Source organism: Symphalangus syndactylus, chromosome 21 (genome assembly GCF_028878055.3).
Source record: "Symphalangus syndactylus isolate Jambi chromosome 21, NHGRI_mSymSyn1-v2.1_pri, whole genome shotgun sequence".
Classification (NCBI taxonomy): domain Eukaryota; kingdom Metazoa; phylum Chordata; class Mammalia; order Primates; family Hylobatidae; genus Symphalangus; species Symphalangus syndactylus.
The window spans coordinates 32,086,434-32,104,618 of record NC_072443.2 but is presented as its reverse complement, the minus strand read 5'-3'; the positions used below and the strand labels follow the sequence as shown (position 1 = coordinate 32,104,618).

At 37.2% G+C, this 18,185-nt stretch overlaps 2 protein-coding genes across 15 annotated transcripts in view; one reads left to right on the top strand and one right to left on the bottom strand.

Moving 5' to 3' along the window:
* Positions 1–18,185, bottom strand: part of HHLA2 (HHLA2 member of B7 family) — a 263,843-nt gene that overhangs the window by 159,403 nt on the left and 86,255 nt on the right. For 13 of the 14 annotated variants that reach the window (XM_063630621.1, XM_063630625.1, XM_063630622.1 and 10 more), the window contains exon 1: positions 2,944–3,105. The gene's annotated coding sequence lies outside the window, so the exon portion shown is untranslated. Of the gene's footprint in view, positions 1–2,943; positions 3,106–5,082; positions 5,150–15,735; positions 15,867–18,185 lie in introns of those variants that run through there. The other variant, XM_063630628.1, reaches the window with a different exon arrangement.
* IFT57 (intraflagellar transport 57) overlaps positions 3,223–18,185 on the top strand; it is a 60,909-nt gene continuing 45,946 nt past the window's right edge. The window contains exons 1-4 of the mRNA XM_055259104.2: positions 3,223–3,522; positions 6,048–6,210; positions 6,970–7,088; positions 11,615–11,705. Of these exons, the coding sequence (XP_055115079.1) occupies positions 3,311–3,522; positions 6,048–6,210; positions 6,970–7,088; positions 11,615–11,705 (585 nt within the window). The 5' untranslated portion in view covers positions 3,223–3,310. The remainder of the gene's footprint in view (positions 3,523–6,047; positions 6,211–6,969; positions 7,089–11,614; positions 11,706–18,185) is intronic.

Here is an 18,185-nt window from a genome sequence, read left to right as displayed (position 1 = left end):
CTAAACAGGGCAGAAAAAGTTTTTCCTTCTCTATAGTTTCAAGGAAGATTTACTCAGCTAGCAATTTTCTAAGTTTTTAACAACCCAAATGGGTGGTACTAAGCCATTTATAACACAGCACAGCTTTGTTCTTTAAGCCTACCCAGTTTGCCTGAAGGACTTGCTCTTCTATTTGATGATGCAGCTGGAAAGCCTTCCTCCATTCTAGAATTCTGCCTCCTTTTCACCCCTAGCCTTGTTAAGCACCTTTCAGGGAAATCCACTGAGCTTAAATTGGCTTTGACTGGGATGCTTTTTTTTTTTTTTTTTTTTGAGACAGAGTCTCATTCTGTTGCCCAGGCTGGAGTGCAGTGGCACCATCTCTGCTCACTGCAACCTCTGCCTCCTGGGTTCAAGCAATTCTCTTGCCTCAGTCTCCTGAGTAGCTGGGATTACAGGCGCCCACCACCACGCCTGGCTAATTTTTGTATTTTTAGTAGAGACGGGGGTTTCACCATGTTGGCCAGGGTGGTTTCGAACTCCTGACCTCAAATGATCCGTCTGCCTCAGCCTTCCAAAGTGCTAGGATTAGAGGCATAAGCCACCGTGCCCGGCCTGGAATGCTATTTAGTTTTCAGAGTTTCACAGAAAGATCCAAGAGTTTTAAAAAGCTGAGGCAGGGGAATTGCTTGAAACGGGGAGGCGGAGGCTGCAGTGAGCCAAGATCGTGCCATTGCACTCCAGCCTGGTGACAAGGCAAGACTCTGTCTCAAAAAAAAAAAAAAAAAAAAGTTACCTTCAATTACCTCACAGATAGTTTGTAAGAAATAAAAGTCAAACTCAGAAGGCCAGCTATTAACAGTGGTCAATACAATAAAACCAGGGAGGAAATTGAGATTTTACAGGAAGAATGAACATGGCTCATTCTCTTCAAGCTCTAACTCCTTAGTCAACAAATAAGCTAGTCCTGCAAAAACAAAACAACAAAAAAAAACCTAATACAAATGTATTCCCCAAAGCTTCCAAGTGGCTGAAACAGCTAGAAGAGGATTTGAGTGCATTTTCACATACACGAAGAAAACTATCAAGGAAAAGATCTTTTGATGTGTTACAAACTATTACAGGTAAACAAGGAATCAGCAAAAATAATCCCTGGGCCTTACAAAACAATGAAATTTCATTGTTCTTTCAAAAATTTTTTATTGGGGAAACATGCAGTATTGAACAGTTAGCTTTTTTGTTCTCTTTGTGCCGCAATTACTGGAAATACTTCATATTTTTGGGTTGTTTTCTTCTTCACAATTAAGGGGGGAAATTATACTGCTTTCAAGCCAGGCTGCGTCAGTATTTTACCTGGGAAGGAAATGGCTAAGATTCTGGGAGTCGTTTTGTTTCCCCCAAGTTAAAATACACACGTTGTTGGAGGATTTAATCAGCTAAAAAGCAACGTTTGACTATTTCATACTGTGTTACGTAACTTCCTGAAAATGTCAGAACATCTTAAGTAGGCAGCATGCCTGGCAAGAACATCTCCTTCCCTGAGTGTAATAAATTTAATTCCAAAGTCTGAGAGCTTTTTCAGAGTCATGTAAAAAGCCCCAGTTTGCTTGTTAGTTAACTTAGGACCCCAAACATATCTAAGCTTTCATTTTTCAGTCTTATAAAGCCATACATCTTACACTACTGTGACTGTTATACATACGTATAACACCCCCAAGCTGCACATGTGGTGGTGGTTGGGGTATGGACTTATCGGGGAGAATCACTGTTCCAAAAAGGCAAAGACCAGGAAAGATCAATTTGGTAGTGGGGTAACATCAAATCCAATTTTCTCACTCAACTTTATTAAAAGCAGCTGGCTCATGACTTGTGGTAGGCAAGCAATGTTATTTATTTAAAAAGCAATTCTCAGTGGGCTCCCCTTCAGGTTATTCTCTACATAAGTCTGTAATTTTATGTACTTCCTTTCTTTAATGAAAAAAATGGTATTTGCCCTTCTGACTTTTCACTTTGATAACCTTATTAGCATCAGAAACAAGTTAGCTGTAGACGGATTAAAATGAAAAGTGTTCTCATTTTTTCTAATAAAACAGGATATTGTAGATACATTTCAAATTTCGGTTGTCCAAAAATGTAGCCCTTCTATATTTTGTAGTGGCAGATACAAGAGATCAGAGAGCCCTTAAAAGTCACGTTATAAACACGAACATATGTTCAATCTCTTGTATTTTCTTCCAAAAAACTGCCAGGCATCCACCACTTACCTCATTTTTTTGCAACTGTTAAGAAAATTGCCTGATACACAAGCCTTTTGAAAACTGCAAAGCTGGGCCATTTCTGTGGTCAGTTATGTACCTTTTCTTGAATTTTCTAGGTCAATAACTGCAGAATACAGTAGTAACACCCTATCTTTAGCCACACTTAAGAGCTTTAGGGCAGGGAAATTCCTTTTAAGACCATCTCTATTCTGTTGGATTTAACGAAGTACCCAAACACTTTATACTACATGTAATGGGTTTGAAACAGATTAAGCAACAGGATGGAAGCTTAGTATTCTTGTTTTTGAAGTAAAACAAATCCTTCCAAATGCCTCCTTTTGTTCGTTGTCTTCTTCCTCATCCTTCCAACCACTTTCCTAGCACTGGAGTAACAGCCAGGCAATGTAATACAGTACTTCAAGCTTTACAATATACTGTTAAGTGCAGCATTGCCTAGTGAGAGAAAATTAAAGAAAGAACGAGAGAAACCTCTTGTTGGAAAGTTCCTGCAGTAAAAGTGAAACCTATGGTATTGACTATCTTTACAACTATGAAAAACTTTTCAATTCTGAGAAAATAAAGGTATCAGTGGGCCAGTGCAGCCTTCAATACTGCACGTCTTCACCTCCCTTTAACCTTTTTAACAGCTACTAGCTGACCCAGATGCCCGCTTAGTTGCCTTTAACAACCACCAGGTCCAACACACCTCAAGCCAGCTCAGAGTCACTAGGCAAGCGGAGCAGAAACGCAAGCCGCCTCTCCTCAGTCTTCCAGCGGCCGTGGGAGAAGAAGCAGCCAGGAGTGGGGCGCGAACGCCACGCCTCCATGAGGGGCAGGGCTGCTTCCCGACCACCATTTCTGCAGAGGCAGGGCAAGAGGCGGGCCACAGGTGACGTCATTCAGGAAAGCCGCCCTGATTGGAGGGAAGGAGGCGGAGTCTAGTTTCCCTGGTGACAGGCTGTCCGGTGGTCGCCTGGTAACCGGTGGTGGCTGTACTGGCGGCGGTAGGGCTGGCGGCTTAGGCCGCAGAGGTCTGTGGGCCTGAGCCCACGCTGGACTCTGTCCGTCCTGCGATGACTGCTGCCCTGGCCGTCGTCACGACGTCTGGTTTGGAAGATGGGGTGCCTAGGTCCCGTGGCGAAGGGACCGGGGAAGTGGTCTTGGAGCGGGGGCCTGGCGCGGCCTACCACATGTTCGTGGTGATGGAGGACTTGGTGGAGAAGCTGAAGCTGCTCCGCTACGAGGAGGAGTTCCTCCGGAAGAGCAACCTGAAGGCCCAGTCCAGGTGGGTTCCGGCGTCCCCGGGCGCCTGGGTGCCTGCTAGCCCCCAGGGAGATGCCCTCCTTGGTCCTGCTGGGAACCAATTTCGTGAGAGCGGGTTAGCAATTCCTTGCCTCCGTCTTCCTAGCCAGGGAAGGGCACTTCACCCCAAACTCCCGGGAGGTCCGTGGAGCTCACGCAGCCCTGACTTGGTATTTTTGTAGAGAGAATAAGTTTTGGAACGGCAGAAAGGATCGGAAGACAGCTTGCCTGTTTCCAACACACACGCATTACCACAAAACACAAACTATATTTTCTGGTTGTAAAGATGAAACAAATACTCATTGTAGAAAACTCAGAAAAACACAAGAAAATGTCTAGAAAAATTATAAAACCGCCCAAAATCTCGTCTCCAGAGAGGAATGCCATTATCACTTAAGGCTTTTTTCTAGTTTGAGGTTTTTTGTTGTTTAAGACCCTGTTCATACAACTAGGGACCGTGGGTACTTAGGACCCTGTTAAGGAGCACTTTAAATGCGGTTAGTAAACTTGTTAACTACTTGCTGTGGTTTAAAAGACTTTTGCCTTTGCAATAACCATACTCTCAGAAACTGAAAAGTGGAAAAGACGAATGACAACTATTAAATTGTCCCCCTATCATAGAACCTAAAGTTCTACCCTTGTTCCGGTGGGGGAAATGTCCAACATATCGTGAAAGCAATGCCATTACTTGCTGAGGGTAGTGGTCAGCTAGGACCTTCTCCTCAAATCACTGTAGTTTAGCAGTAGCCAGATAAATCAGTTTTATAGCTTTTCTTTCACTTTAATACTTACATTTGTTTATTTTATTCCATAAAAGGCAATCAGTATGAAGAATCTATAGTACTTAATGTCTACAGCCAGGCTCAAATAATTTCCCTTGATAGTTTTAATCTCATTCCACTGCTCTCTTCCAATAACTTGAATTGAAAGATATGTAGGCTTGATGTAAACTGTTCATGTTAAATTAGTCCATGGTCAGAGAAAAGATAAAGGAAAAAGTAGTGTTGCTTGGTCCATGTTAGAAAAGGTAGTCCTGGGATTATTATTTAAAGTGAATTGATCAGAATAATATAGACAACCAACATTTCCTATGTTAATAAAAATGCATTTTTTCCAAGTATATTTTTCAAATGAAAAGAAAATGGCCTTAAGGTTCTGTTGATGTCATCTCTTGCACTGTGTCCTCAGGGGTTCAGCAGGATACTTTGAATCATGGATTTGTGTGGGGATATCCTAGTCCAATGGTTCTCAAACTGTGATCACCAGACCAACAGCATCAGCATCACCTGAGAACTTACTAGACATGAAATTCCTCAGGCCCTTTCCCAGGTCTACCTTTTCAGTAATTATAGGGATGGGGCCTAGCAGTCTGGTTCAGTAAGCCTTCCAGGTGATTCTGATGGACACTAATGTTTGAGAACCACTGTCCTAGGTTTACAGTATCTATTGGTGTTCATTCCTCTGCCCTAGAAGAGTTATCTGCCGATAAGGAAAAGATGACTTTTTGGTGGGTGGGTGCTTTGAAAGGATAGTGAGCATATACCTGGAAGGACTTCATGGCCTTTTCTCTTCCTTGCTTTCTGTTATCTTCCAGAACATTTACACTTATCCTGCAGGAAAAAGTTTGGGAAACATGGAGTATACAACTGATTTTTATGACAATGGTTATAATAGTTGTAAATACATTGTAAACATAATAATGATAGCTACACATGAACAAGACAAATAAGATCTTTGATTAAACTGACTTGAATGTTGTTGCTAGTGAGTTTTATTCCTATAATGTTTAGGTATAAATCATACCGCTCCTCGTAGAACTGTGTTTAGTAGACTAGGGGATTAAGCAAGAGCCCACAGATGTTTGACTGGTGATGTGACATTCACAGGTTCTTAATCCTGACTACACCTTATAAACATGTAGAAATCTTTTGAAATATACCCCATACTGGGCCTACTTTCACTGAAGTTCTGATTTAATTCATGAGGGAAGAAGCAATGTTTGGCCAAGTACCAGTATTTTTATTAGCTCCTCAGGTGATTGAATATGCAGCCAACATAAAAACAAATGTTTACCATAGGTGATAGGTTAGAAACAGTAAAAATGCATAATGAGTAATCTTTGAGATCTTTTTTAAACTCTGAGGTTCTTCCAAATTACCATTTTCATTAATAAGGTACTCACATATTATTACTGACACTTAAATCATTTTGGCAAAAATTCTACATGCTCTGTGCTCTAACATGCACTACATTTCCTGGGTGTAAGTTCTTTGATCTAATATTTTGGGTACAGTAGTAATTGCCCTAATCCTGCTGATTTAAAAACTTCAATGTGAGCGCTGTGGATTACTGGAAACTTCAAAGGGTGAATTATCGAGGTCTATTGATTTGATGGCCATTTGGGGGGAAGAAAGATTGTTGGACAATTGTGAATTCGGCCCTATTAGTTATTATAGACTTATTTGCATTATTTCACATCCGCCCCCATTCCTCCTTGTTTTGAAACAGACACTATTTTGCACTGCCTACCAACCCTGGTGAACAGTTCTACATGTTTTGTACTCTTGCTGCTTGGTTGATTAATAAAGCAGGACGTCCCTTTGAGCAGCCTCAAGAATATGATGACCCTAATGCAACAATATATAACATACTATCCAAGCTTCGGTCATTTGTAAGTGTAAACGACCCTTCTTTTTCCCTGTTCTCAAGTTATGAATTTTAATACTGGTAATTTAATAACAAATGCTAGCCATTTAGATGACTCCTTTGTAAATATAATTATGAATTTATTTTCAGGTAAAACCTCCTTAAAATAGTTTATATTATAATCTTAATGTCACTTCTGAAAATGTTCAGTATATACTCTTTATTAGCCCAAAGTAATATTAAAAAAAAAAATCTTGATATATCTGAGAGGTAAATTTTGGGGTGGTTAATTCTTGCTAAAAAATGATAATAAAAAAAAAATCCTACAAAGTCAAAACACTTTATGTTCTGAAAGGGTACTTGTACTTAAGACCATGATAGCAGTTGTACTTTTTCATTTCTGACTTTTCCTGGGCAGGCTGTAAGATTTTTTTGGCACAAATGTTATTAATTTTTGACAAGTGAATCACTCTGTCCTTAAACATAGTTGTTTAAATAGTTTTACTGGTTTCTTTTCACTCTAATAAGATCAATAATTTGTTCTGCTGCTACGATGTTATTGACTTTTAATTTGATACTTTTAACAATGAAAGTCTTTGAGTATTTTTATGTATCAATGGGTTACAAAGACTTGAAATGGATTTCTATGAAGCAATGTAATTACAGTTATTGTAAATCATTTGAAAGAAAAGTGATACATCCATTCAGCAGTTCTTTGCTTAAAATATTTGACATTTGGAGTATAACTAACAAATAATACCCTGTTTTTTCTTTTGTTTTTCAGGGGAGAACTGCAGATTTTCCTCCTTCAAAATTAAAGTCAGGTTATGGAGAACATGTATGCTATGTTCTTGATTGCTTAGCTGAAGAAGCATTGAAATATGTTGGTTTCACCTGGAAAAGGTAAAAATTACCCAACCTGATAATAGTAATTTTATGTGCATAGCATTTGCCTCTGAGGGTACAGAGCTGTTTAATTGAACATAAAAGAATTATTTCCTTTTGACTATTCTAAATTGAAAATGCCACAGATAATTAAGAAAAGCCAGTATAGACAAAATTAGAATGTCTCATGTCTTCAAAACTAATTCCGAAGTAATGTGTTACATATTATTGTGCCCCTTCCCTGTTCAAATATGTAATTATTAAAGGTTTAACTGTGACTATATATCTTCGTAAATTCTGGACATTTTTTTAAAGTCTCTTGTACATATGTTTACACACACAAACATAGTATATACACAGAGGGAACTGATAGCTACAGATTTAAGGAAAAATGGAAATTAATGTAGTACTTTTAAGTGGGATTTTTCTCCTTTGCTCTTTGTAGTTACTGGGCAAGAATAACACTGAAGAAACTACCTGACACTCTCCTAGACATTGTTCATTGCTTTTGTGTCCAACCTGACAGTGCTTTGTTTATTTCTATTATTGTATTATATTTATCCTATGGTATAAAATTGTTCTTTACTATTCTGACATTCTTGCTAGAAATCATGAAATCTTTACAAGTACTCTGTTAGCATAATGCTTGGTGTATCTTAGATGTTTAATAGATATTGAGCATATAGATGAAATAGAACATTTGGAAACAATTTATAGATATTATAATTAGAAAACATAAATTTTATGCTTTGCAGTTTGGGATTATTAATAGGTTAGAATGTAGAAGGCACTATTCAGGTAAAATGCTAGTAAGCAGTGTTTTTTTTTAATTGGAGCTAACTTCTGTAGAAAGATATATGTATATATATATACACACACACACACATATATTATTCCCTGTTAATAACATTTAATGTATATTCAATTATTATTCTTTTAGATATAATCTCCCTATTAAGTTTAACTTTGAATTAGGTTATCATTGGGATGAGCCATATGAAATTACTCATATTCATCTATTTTTAAACTAAAAAATGGCAATTTCATATGCTTCAATCCAAACATTATTATTTAGTACAATATAAAGAATGACTACATGGTCCATAATACTTTATTAAATTTCAAGAGAAGATAAGTTATGAGATGTGCTGCTGTATTTAGCATTTTAAAAAACTACTAAATTCATAGCCTAATATATTCTAAATTCACCAGAAGCTATGGTGTAATATCTCAACCACTATTCTATTTTGCACTTCCTTTGTTTCTCAGCATATCTTATTCCTGGCCTATGTATTATAATTTGGATAATTTATTTTTTAGTTTTGTTTTTAATTGACACATAACTGCAAATTTTGGAGTACAATGTGATGTTTTGATAGATGTGTACAATATACAATGATCAAGTTAGTGAAATTAACATATTCATCATTTCAAACGTTTATCATTTTGTTGTGGCGAGAAAATTCCAAATCTCTTTGAGCTATTTTCAAATATATATTATTGTTAATTAATATATAATATTGTTAACTGTAGTCACCCTGCTGTGCATTGGAACACTAGAACTTATTCCTCCTAACTGTAACTTTGTACTCACCGACGTTGACCAACTTCTCCCTATTCTCCCTTCCCCCTACCCTTCCCATCCTATGGTAACCACTATTATACTCTCTACTTCTATGATATTTGTCTTTCTGTGCCTGGCTTATTTCACTTGACGTAGTGTCTGTAGTGTCCTCCATGCTTATACAGGTTGCTACAAATGACAGAATTTCATTCTCTTTTATGGTTGAATAGTATTCCACTGTGAAAATATACCACATTTTCTATTCAACCTTTGATGGATACTTAGGTAGATTCCGTATCTAGAGTATTGTGAATAGTGCTGCAATAAACATGGGAGTGCAGATATCAATAACATACCGATTATATTTCTTTTGGATATATAATCAGTAGTGGGATTGTTGGATAATAGAGTAGTGCTGTTTTTAGTTTTTTGAGGCACCTCCATAGTGTTCGCCATAGTGTCTGTACTAATAATTTACACACCTGCCAATAGTGTTCAAGGGTTACCCCTTCTCCATATCCTCAGCAGCCTTTGTTATTTTGGGGGGGGCGAGGGGTTGGGTAATAGCCATTCTAACTGGGCTGAGATGATACCTCATTGTGGTTTTGATTTGCGTTTCCCTGATGATTAGTGATGTCAAGCATTTTTGCATATATCTGTTGGCTGTTTCTATGTATTTTTTGAGAAATGTCTATTAAGATCTTTTGCACATTTTAAAAATTAGACTAGTTTTTTTGTTGTTTTGCTATTGAGTTGCTTGTGTTTCTTATACATACTGGATGTTAACTTCTTGTCAGATGGGTAGTTTGCAAATATTTTCTCCCATTCTGTGGGTTGTCTCTTCACTCTTTTGATTGTTTTCTTAAGTTTGAGATAATCGCATTTGTTGATTTTTGCTTTTGTTGCCTGTGCTTTTGAGGTCTTATCCAAAAAATTCTTACCCAGACCAATGTCCTGAAGTGTTTTCCCCACGTTTCCTCTAGTAGTTTCAGTTTCAGATTGTATATTTAAGTCTTTAATCCATTTTTAGTTGGTTTTTATAAGTGGTTAGAGGTAGGGGTCTAGTTTCATTCTTTTGCATGTGGATATCCAGTTTTCCCAGTACTATTTATTTTTCTTTTTTTGTTTTTTGGCACCATTTATTGAAGAGACTGTGACTTGGATAACTTATAAGGGCTATTTTTAAATGAGGAATAAAAGGAGGGAGCTGAAAAGTAGTCAACATCAGAGAATATGTCAGCTATGTAACATGTAAATGAGATAGACGTTACATATAGATGAATTTTTTATATATCTAAATGTCAAAATGAATTCTAGAAGAACATTGCCTCTGAGATATTTTTGAATTCTAATTAATGAAAAATTAGGAAATTTATTATTTAAGATGATTGATTTAGTTCACAGTATTTTGCATATTAATAAATGTTGACTTTTGTATATTTTTAACCTGATTGAGGCATGGGTTTTCGTTTTTAAGACAGGGTCTCACTCTGTCGCCCAGGCTGGAGTGAACCTCTGCCTGCCAGGCTCAAGCGATCCTCCCACCTCAGCGTCCCGCATAGCTGGGACTACAGGTGCACACCACCACTCCCAGCTAATTTTTTATTTTTTTTGTCAAGACAGGGTTCCACCATGTTGCCCAGGCTGGTCTCAAACTCCTGGTCTCAGGCAGTCCACCTGCCTTGGCCTCCCAAAGTGCTGGGATTATAGGTGTGAGCCATCACACCCAGCCAGGTTACAAGTTTTTAATACAAGTTTTCTCTCTAGCTTTGTTACTGGATAAAAAAAGGAAAAAAAAAACTTTTCATAAATAAGCCCAAATACATTTGAGTACTTTTAATATAGGAAATGTGTCATTAATCTTGATGAATAAATGATTTTTTCAAAGTTTAATGTTAGGATCACTAATTAGATTTTGGAAATAAGAAGAAAGCTGGAATCCTTCTTATTACCTATGTTAAAATAAACTTCAGATTGATCAAAGATGTAAATGTGAAAAGTAAAACTATAGAAGTATTAAAAGACCAGAGGAGTATAGAGGTTGTGGTATGACAGAAAGCCTCAAATATATGATGTTAAAGCTAGGGTCTGTGCAAGAAAAGGTTACCAACTCTATCTAAGAAGAACTGTAACAATCTTGAATAGCCAAGATTACAAGTAATACACTAGGGGAACAATTTTTGAGAGGTTAGGCAAAACATTAATTTTCTTAATATACAAAAAGCCAAAAAGTAAAGGGTATAAATAGACATTTCACTGAAAAAGAAGTGCAAATAAGCAATTAAAATATGACAAGATATTCTATCACTTTCATGCTAAAGAAATGCAGTTTAAACAAGAATGAGATTTTTTTTCACTTGGTTGATTGGCTAAAATTAAAGTTTGTATTATATATCATATTGGTGAATATATGGAAATGGAGTCACTCTCTAGTATTGTTTGGAGTCTAAATTAGGGTAACATTTTGGAAGCCAATTTTGGCAGCATATAGCAAAACAATACATGTACAAAGTTGTTTACCTTGCCATTTCACTTGAACAAATTTATTCTAAATGGTATATGTAATGATAAATGTACAAAGATGATCTTTGCAATATTGTCTAGCAAAATAATTAGAAACCTCCATGTTCAGTCATAGGCTGCCAATTACATTAATTATGGTATTGTTCAATGAAATACAGTGCTTGTATGTAAAAAATAATGAGAAATACATATGTATTTAAATATGGTGTATTCGTGAGAAGCAGTAAGTTGGATAACACACGCATAGTATCATCTCATTTTTTTATAAATTTGGAGATAAACACTTGCTTTTTACATAGAAAGTTTTAGGAAAAATACATGAAACATTTAACAGCGATTATGGAAGTGGAGTGAAAAAGGACAAAACCTGGCATAGAGGAGATAATATTTGCATTATGATTTTTTTGTCTTACTAAATATTAAAATTATCATCTCATGTTTAACCTTATTATTTTAGGCCAATATACCCAGTAGAAGAATTAGAAGAAGAAAGTGTTGCAGAAGATGATGCAGAATTAACATTAAATAAAGTGGATGAAGAATTTGTGGTATGTGTGTGGCTGAACTTTCTGTTCATTTTCACCTTTCAGCCACTTTCCATTCTCTTTTCCCCCAGACTTCCATTATCTGGAATATATTTTATTTCATTGTTTCTAAAGAAGAAAAGCTTTTAAATACAGTGCTGAGTATCATCATTTAAGTTAATGTTTGTATTCTCTAATGATTGAGGTCTGAATTTTAGCAGAGGTTCTTAAACTGTTCAGGGAAATATATACCACTAGTTATATGAGTAAATACTTTATTAACAACCATTCATGATGTTAAATAGACTGTGACTAATGAAGAATTTAAAACAGAACAAAAGAATTTAGGATTAATAAATTCTGCTTTATACGCATACCATTCATTTCTAAGGAATTCCTTTATTAATCTACAATTAGGATAAGTAGGAATTTTTTAATGCTTTTAAATGATCAACATTATTTGTCTGGCAGAATCTGCACCATTTTGCATGTTTTACATGCCATCCATAGTGTGCAGCTAAAGATGACAGAGACAAAAGAACTTTTTCTCAAGATAATTCTCAGAACTAGAATTAGATTGACCCTGGTATTTTAGGAAGTATGCATGTGATTTGAAGCAGAAATGGTGGGGGGAAAAAAAACAACTTTATAGTATACAGCTGACCCTTGAGCAATGTGGGGGTTATGGGCATGGCCCCCACACAGTTGAAAATCCACATATAACTCTGGACTCCCAAAAACTTTACTAATAGCCTACTGTTGACTTGAAGCCTTACCAATGACATAAACAGTTAACACATATTTTGTATACGTATTATATACTGTATTCTTACACTAAAAGTAAGCTAGAGAAAAGAAAATGTTACTAAGTAAGCCATAAGGGAGAGAAAACATATATACTATTAAGTGGAAGTGGATAATCATTAAAGTATCTTCCCTGTCTTCATATTGAGTAGCCTAAGGAAGAAGAGCAAGAGGAAGTGTTGGTCTTGCTGTCTCAGGGGTGGCAGAAATGAAAGAAAATTTGTGTTTAAGTGGACCCATGCAGTTCAAACCCATGTTGTTCAAGGGTCAACTATATTTTGCTGTCATAAACCAATTAAATTTTTTAGGTGATTTTTAAAATCAATAGATAATTAGTTTAAAATAAGTAAGTAATTGAAGTTTGGCATTGAGGTTAGTATAGTATTTAAGTTAGTATATGCTATGGAGGTTTTAATCACTGCATAATTTTAACAGCAAATGTTGAAAATAATTATTAAATAGATTAGATGCTATCTGAATAGAATATTATATAGCCATTTGTATTAGTCCATTTTGTGTTGCTGTAAGGGAATACTTGAGGCGCTGGGTAAGTTATAAAGAAAAGAAGTTTATTTTGGCTCACAGTTTTGCAGACCATACAAGAAGTGTAGCACCAGCATCTGCTTCTGGTGAGGGCACCAGGAAGCTTACAATCATGGTAAGACAAAGTGGGAGCAGGCACCTCACATGGCCAGAGAAGGAGCAGAGGAGGGGAGAAGGACCAGAGACAGAGGAGGGGACATATATCCAAACTATATCACCATTAAAAATTGTTGGGTGGGCATGCTGGCTCATACCTGTAATCCCAGCACTTCGGGAGGTGGTGGGAGGATTGCTTCAGGCCAGGAGTTTGAGACTAACCTGGGCAATATAGTGAGTCCTCATTTCTACCAAAAAGAAAAAGGAAAAAAATGCCAGGCATTGTGATTGCTTCAGGCCAGGAATTTGAGACCAACCTGGGCAATATAGTGAGTCCTCATCTCTACCAAAAAGAAAAAAATACCAGGCATAGTGGTGCATGCCTGTAGTCCTAACTACTCAGGAAGCTGAGGTGGGAAGATCGCTCGAGCCCAAGAGTTTGAAAGTGCAGTAAGCCGTGATCATGCCACTCCACTACAGCCTGGGTGACAGAGCAAGACCCTGTCTCTACAAAAAAAAGTTTACAAAGTTTACAAAGAAAAATACAAAGTTACTGACATGGGAATGTAACTTATACTATATGCTATAAAATTAACTGAGATGATTCCAAATTTTATGTTGTTATAACATTAACTATGTAAAATATGTTAAAAATAAATATATTAGCATTAATTATGAGTAGGAGAATTATGGATGATTTTCTATGCTTTGTATTTTTAAGGTTTTTAACATGTATTTTTAACAGCAATGTAAATAAACATTTAAACAATATATGTAAAAAAAGATGACTGTCATTTACAGAAGGAAAAAGACCATTGTAAAACTTACCAGTTTAAAAGATATTTTTTAATGCGATGGATTTTAAAAGTCAAGACAAAGATATATTCATTCATTCTGCATATACTTATTGAGCACTTGTTATATAGCAGGCAGTGGGCAAGGCCCTGACTGTGTAGCATGTGCCAGAGCTTTGAAGGCAGGAAGAAGCTTAGCATGATCAAGGAACTAAGAGAAAACTACTGGCGCCAGAGCTCCTAAGTGAGAGGGAGGGTGGCATAAGATTAACTGGGAAGACAGACCAAGTTCAGATTGTTTTGGGCATGAAAAGTAGTTTAGGCGTTATTCTTTGTGTAACAGATCTTTCCATTCAAGCTCAGAAATTAAGTACTCATATTCCCAGTTGTTCACCTTATTTATTCCCTCATCTTGTCGTCTTAATAACTATTTAATAGTTATGAATAGTTTATGAATAGATACCTGATTCTAGTACATTAACATTTAACTTCAAAGGCATATAACTAAGAACTGCTAGTCTGGGGAATAAAAAACAAACCCACTAGTCAGGAGAAAAATATCTGCAAGGGCAGAAACCATGTGTAATTTTTCTTATTGTTGTGTCTCCAGCTTATTGTGCAGGGCCTGGTGCATAGTACATACTCATTAAATATTTGACCATAAAATCAAACTGTCAGCACATCGTTGTATAACATTTAGAAACTATAGCTCATTTTAAAGCTAGGAACCCTTTAAAGTTCAAGGCACCATTATTGGGGGTGTGAATTTAGAGAAATATACTGGAAAGCAGCCTCTTCACACATTTCTTCCCAGCCATGAGGTAAAGACCTTCTACTATCATAAGAGCAAACTGAAGGCCTTCCTCAAAGGGGTTGGCCCTGAGGCTATTCATTCCCTTGCATCATGTCTCTTGAATTTCTTTTCTTCTTTATTGTCATCATATTATTCTAAGGAGCCCTCTTTTACTTCTACTCCTCTCTTTAAGGCGGACTGGGTCACCACCAAGAAGACTTTTGATGGTGGGATAACATGATTCTGTTTCTGAGTTTGTGGCATTGCTCAAGGATGGTAAAGCTTGGCCAGGTGCAGTGGCTTACACCTGTAATTCCAGCACTTTGGGAGGCTGGGGCGGGCAGATCACTTGAGGGTAGGAGTTTGAGATTAGCCTGGCTAACATGGTGAAACCCCATCTCTACAAAAATACAAAAATTAGACAGGCGTGATGGTGTGTGCCTGTAGTCCCAGCTACTCGAGAGACTGAGGCAAGACAATTGCTTGAACCCGGGAGGCGGAGGTTGTAGTGAGCCAAGATTGCACCACTGCAGTCCGGCCTGGGCAACAGAGTGAGACTCTGTCTCAAAAAAAAAAAAAAAAAGATTATTTCTGACAGTCAAAGTTCTGCTATAATCATCTAGAAACTAGAAACCTTTAATTTTGGACTGCCCATATCAAGCTAGGACACATTAATAATTATTTTTATAAATATGTTGGGGTTATAACACAAAATATTCCCACCTATTGTATGTAATCATATCCATAGTAATTGGCAGTCAGAATTAAGAAGGCATATTAGACAAATAGTAGGAAATTTTTGAGTGCCTTCTAAATTACTGAGATTAGAATCCTATTGTATTCTAATAGTTTACAAAACAATTTTCTAAGCCTGTTTACATTTGAATTCCTCTTGAATGCTCTCTTAATACTTAGTAACTTAATCCTTTTTCTGTGAATTAGTTTGGGTTCTTCAGAGGAATAGAACCAATAGTAGGTACACACACACACACACATATAGAAAAAGACTGAGGAATTGGCTCACATGGTTATGGAGGCTGAGAAGTCCCAAGATCCACAGCTATCAAGCCAGAGACCCAGAAGAGCTGATGGTAGTCCCAGTTTGAGTCTGAAGGCCTGAGGACCAGGAGAGCTGAGCTGATGGTTTGTTTCAGTCTGAGTCAGAAGGCAAGAGAAGACTAATGTCTTTAGTGACAATGAGGCAAAGATAATAAATTCTCTTTCTCAGCTTTTTTGTTCTATTCAGCCCTTCAGTGGATTGAATAAAGCCCATCCGCATTGGTGATAGCAATCTGCTTTACTCAGTCTACTGAGTCAATTATTTTTCGCATCCAGAAACACCCTCACAGACACACTTTGAATAATGTTTAACGAACACCAAGGCACCTTGTGGCTCAGTGAAATTGACACATAAAATTTACCATCAAAAGTCGACCCCTTGTCAACTTACCACCCATGTACATCTTCTTAAACCATAATCTTCAAATAAAGACCATACATAGCATGGTTATAATTTCATCTGATAGAATGTAACTGCTCTGCATACAACAGATGTTGCTCTAATTCCTTCTCCACAAGAGGAGATAAAGTCCATAAGTGATATTTACTCTTCTCCCTGATATCACTTAAATATTATAATATTAAAAGTAATAATACTTAAATGCTGTGATATAAAGTCAGTACATCTGTGTTACATGATAAGGGAATAAGAGTAAAGAAAACAAAAATACAAATATATTCATAACAGGAAATATTCATAACAATCACAATTCTCATTTCTGTAACGGGTCACATGCTTGTAGTTTGTGTTTATAACTACCATCTTTCACTACCTATTCTGTATTCCCCTTGCCTTCAGTAAGCACCTCAGCTGGTTACAGTTCTTTACCTGGTGGGGTGACTCAGACCTTTATTCCTGAAGTGTCTGGGCCATTAAGTAGACCTGCCTGGATTTGGTTGTTGTAGTTTTCTGTTGATTTTTAGTCACAGGACATGGTAATAACATGCCTTAAAGGATCTCCTGTATTTTAGAATACTCTTCCTTCCATTTTGGAGTAGTCCAGTGTCCTGTTAATAGGATCAGTCATGCCAGCCAGTACAGTAATTGCCTTCTTTGCCACGTTGATTCAGAGGTATGAGGAGCCCTTAGTGGCCAGGTAGCAGTCTTAATTTCTGTTCAATCAAATCATTGTTGTATCTTCTGGTTGAAGAATTCTTCCTTTTGGAACTAAGACCTCTAGGCCAGCAAAGCATAAGGTCATGGGAACAGGAAGCAAGAATTTTGCTAGTGGGCTACTAGGGGTAATAGCAAGTGGTTCCACTCCATTTCCACCCCTTGATTCTCAGACCTGTAAATCCTGGTTGTAGGAGAAACAGCACCATATATTGGTTGCTGATTCATTCTAGTAACTACTATTAAAACTTTTTACCTATTAGTGTTCAGTCCAGTATAGTTTAACAAGTATCTATTGATTGCTTATGTAAACAGTACTGATCAGGTTATTGTAAAAGCATTATAAACTTGTCTCTTCTCCCATGAGCATTGAGTCATTGACATTTCAATCATTTACTCTGGTTGTTAAGTAGACTCTTACTAGTGCAAACACAGACTAGACTAAGCCATTTGTCAAAAGTGTATACCTCTGCTTCAGTTTAAAGATATAAAGTGATCACTTTTGTCTGCACTTCTGTCCTACTACTCCACCCTAAAAAAAAGTAAATGCCGCTTGAGTGTATAGAATCTACATTTATGTTGTTTCCTATTTTACTAAAATCTTTCTGGTTCTCCAAGGTTTAGCATAGTTCTCATACCTTACCTTAGTTGCTCCACCCCATAGTTTCTTTTTTTTTTTTTTTTTTGAGTCAGAGTCTCGCTCTGTCGCCCAGGCTGGAATGCAGTGGTGCGATCTCGGCTCACTGCAAGCTCCGCCTCCTGGGTTCACGCCATTCTCCTGTCTCAGCCTCCTGAGTAGCTGGGACTACAGGCGCCTGCCACCACGCCCGGCTAATTTTTTGTATTTTTAGTAGAGACGGGGTTTCACTGTGTTAGCCAGGATGGTCTCGATCTCCTGACCTCGTGATCCGCCCACCTCGGCCTCCCAAAGTGCTGGGATTACAGGCGTGAGCCATCACGCCCAGCCAACCCCCATAGTTTCTGAGGAGATATGGGATAGAGCCTTAGAATTTGCATTCTAAGGAGTACCTAGGTGATGCTGATACTGCTGCTCTCAGAACCATACTTGGAGAACCAGTATCTTACATATTTATAAATTGTTGAAGTTAAGGATTATCTTTGAAATCTACTACAGCTTTGTACAGTTCTATATATGGAAATGTTCACCAACTGACATTCTCTTTTTTCGTTATAAAATCATGACTTGAGGACCCAGTTCCATTGGCTTTATTATCGTGTCCTTAAGGTTGAAATATCCTTGTTAAATTTTTGTTACTTACTATGTCACTTGTCACCGCAAA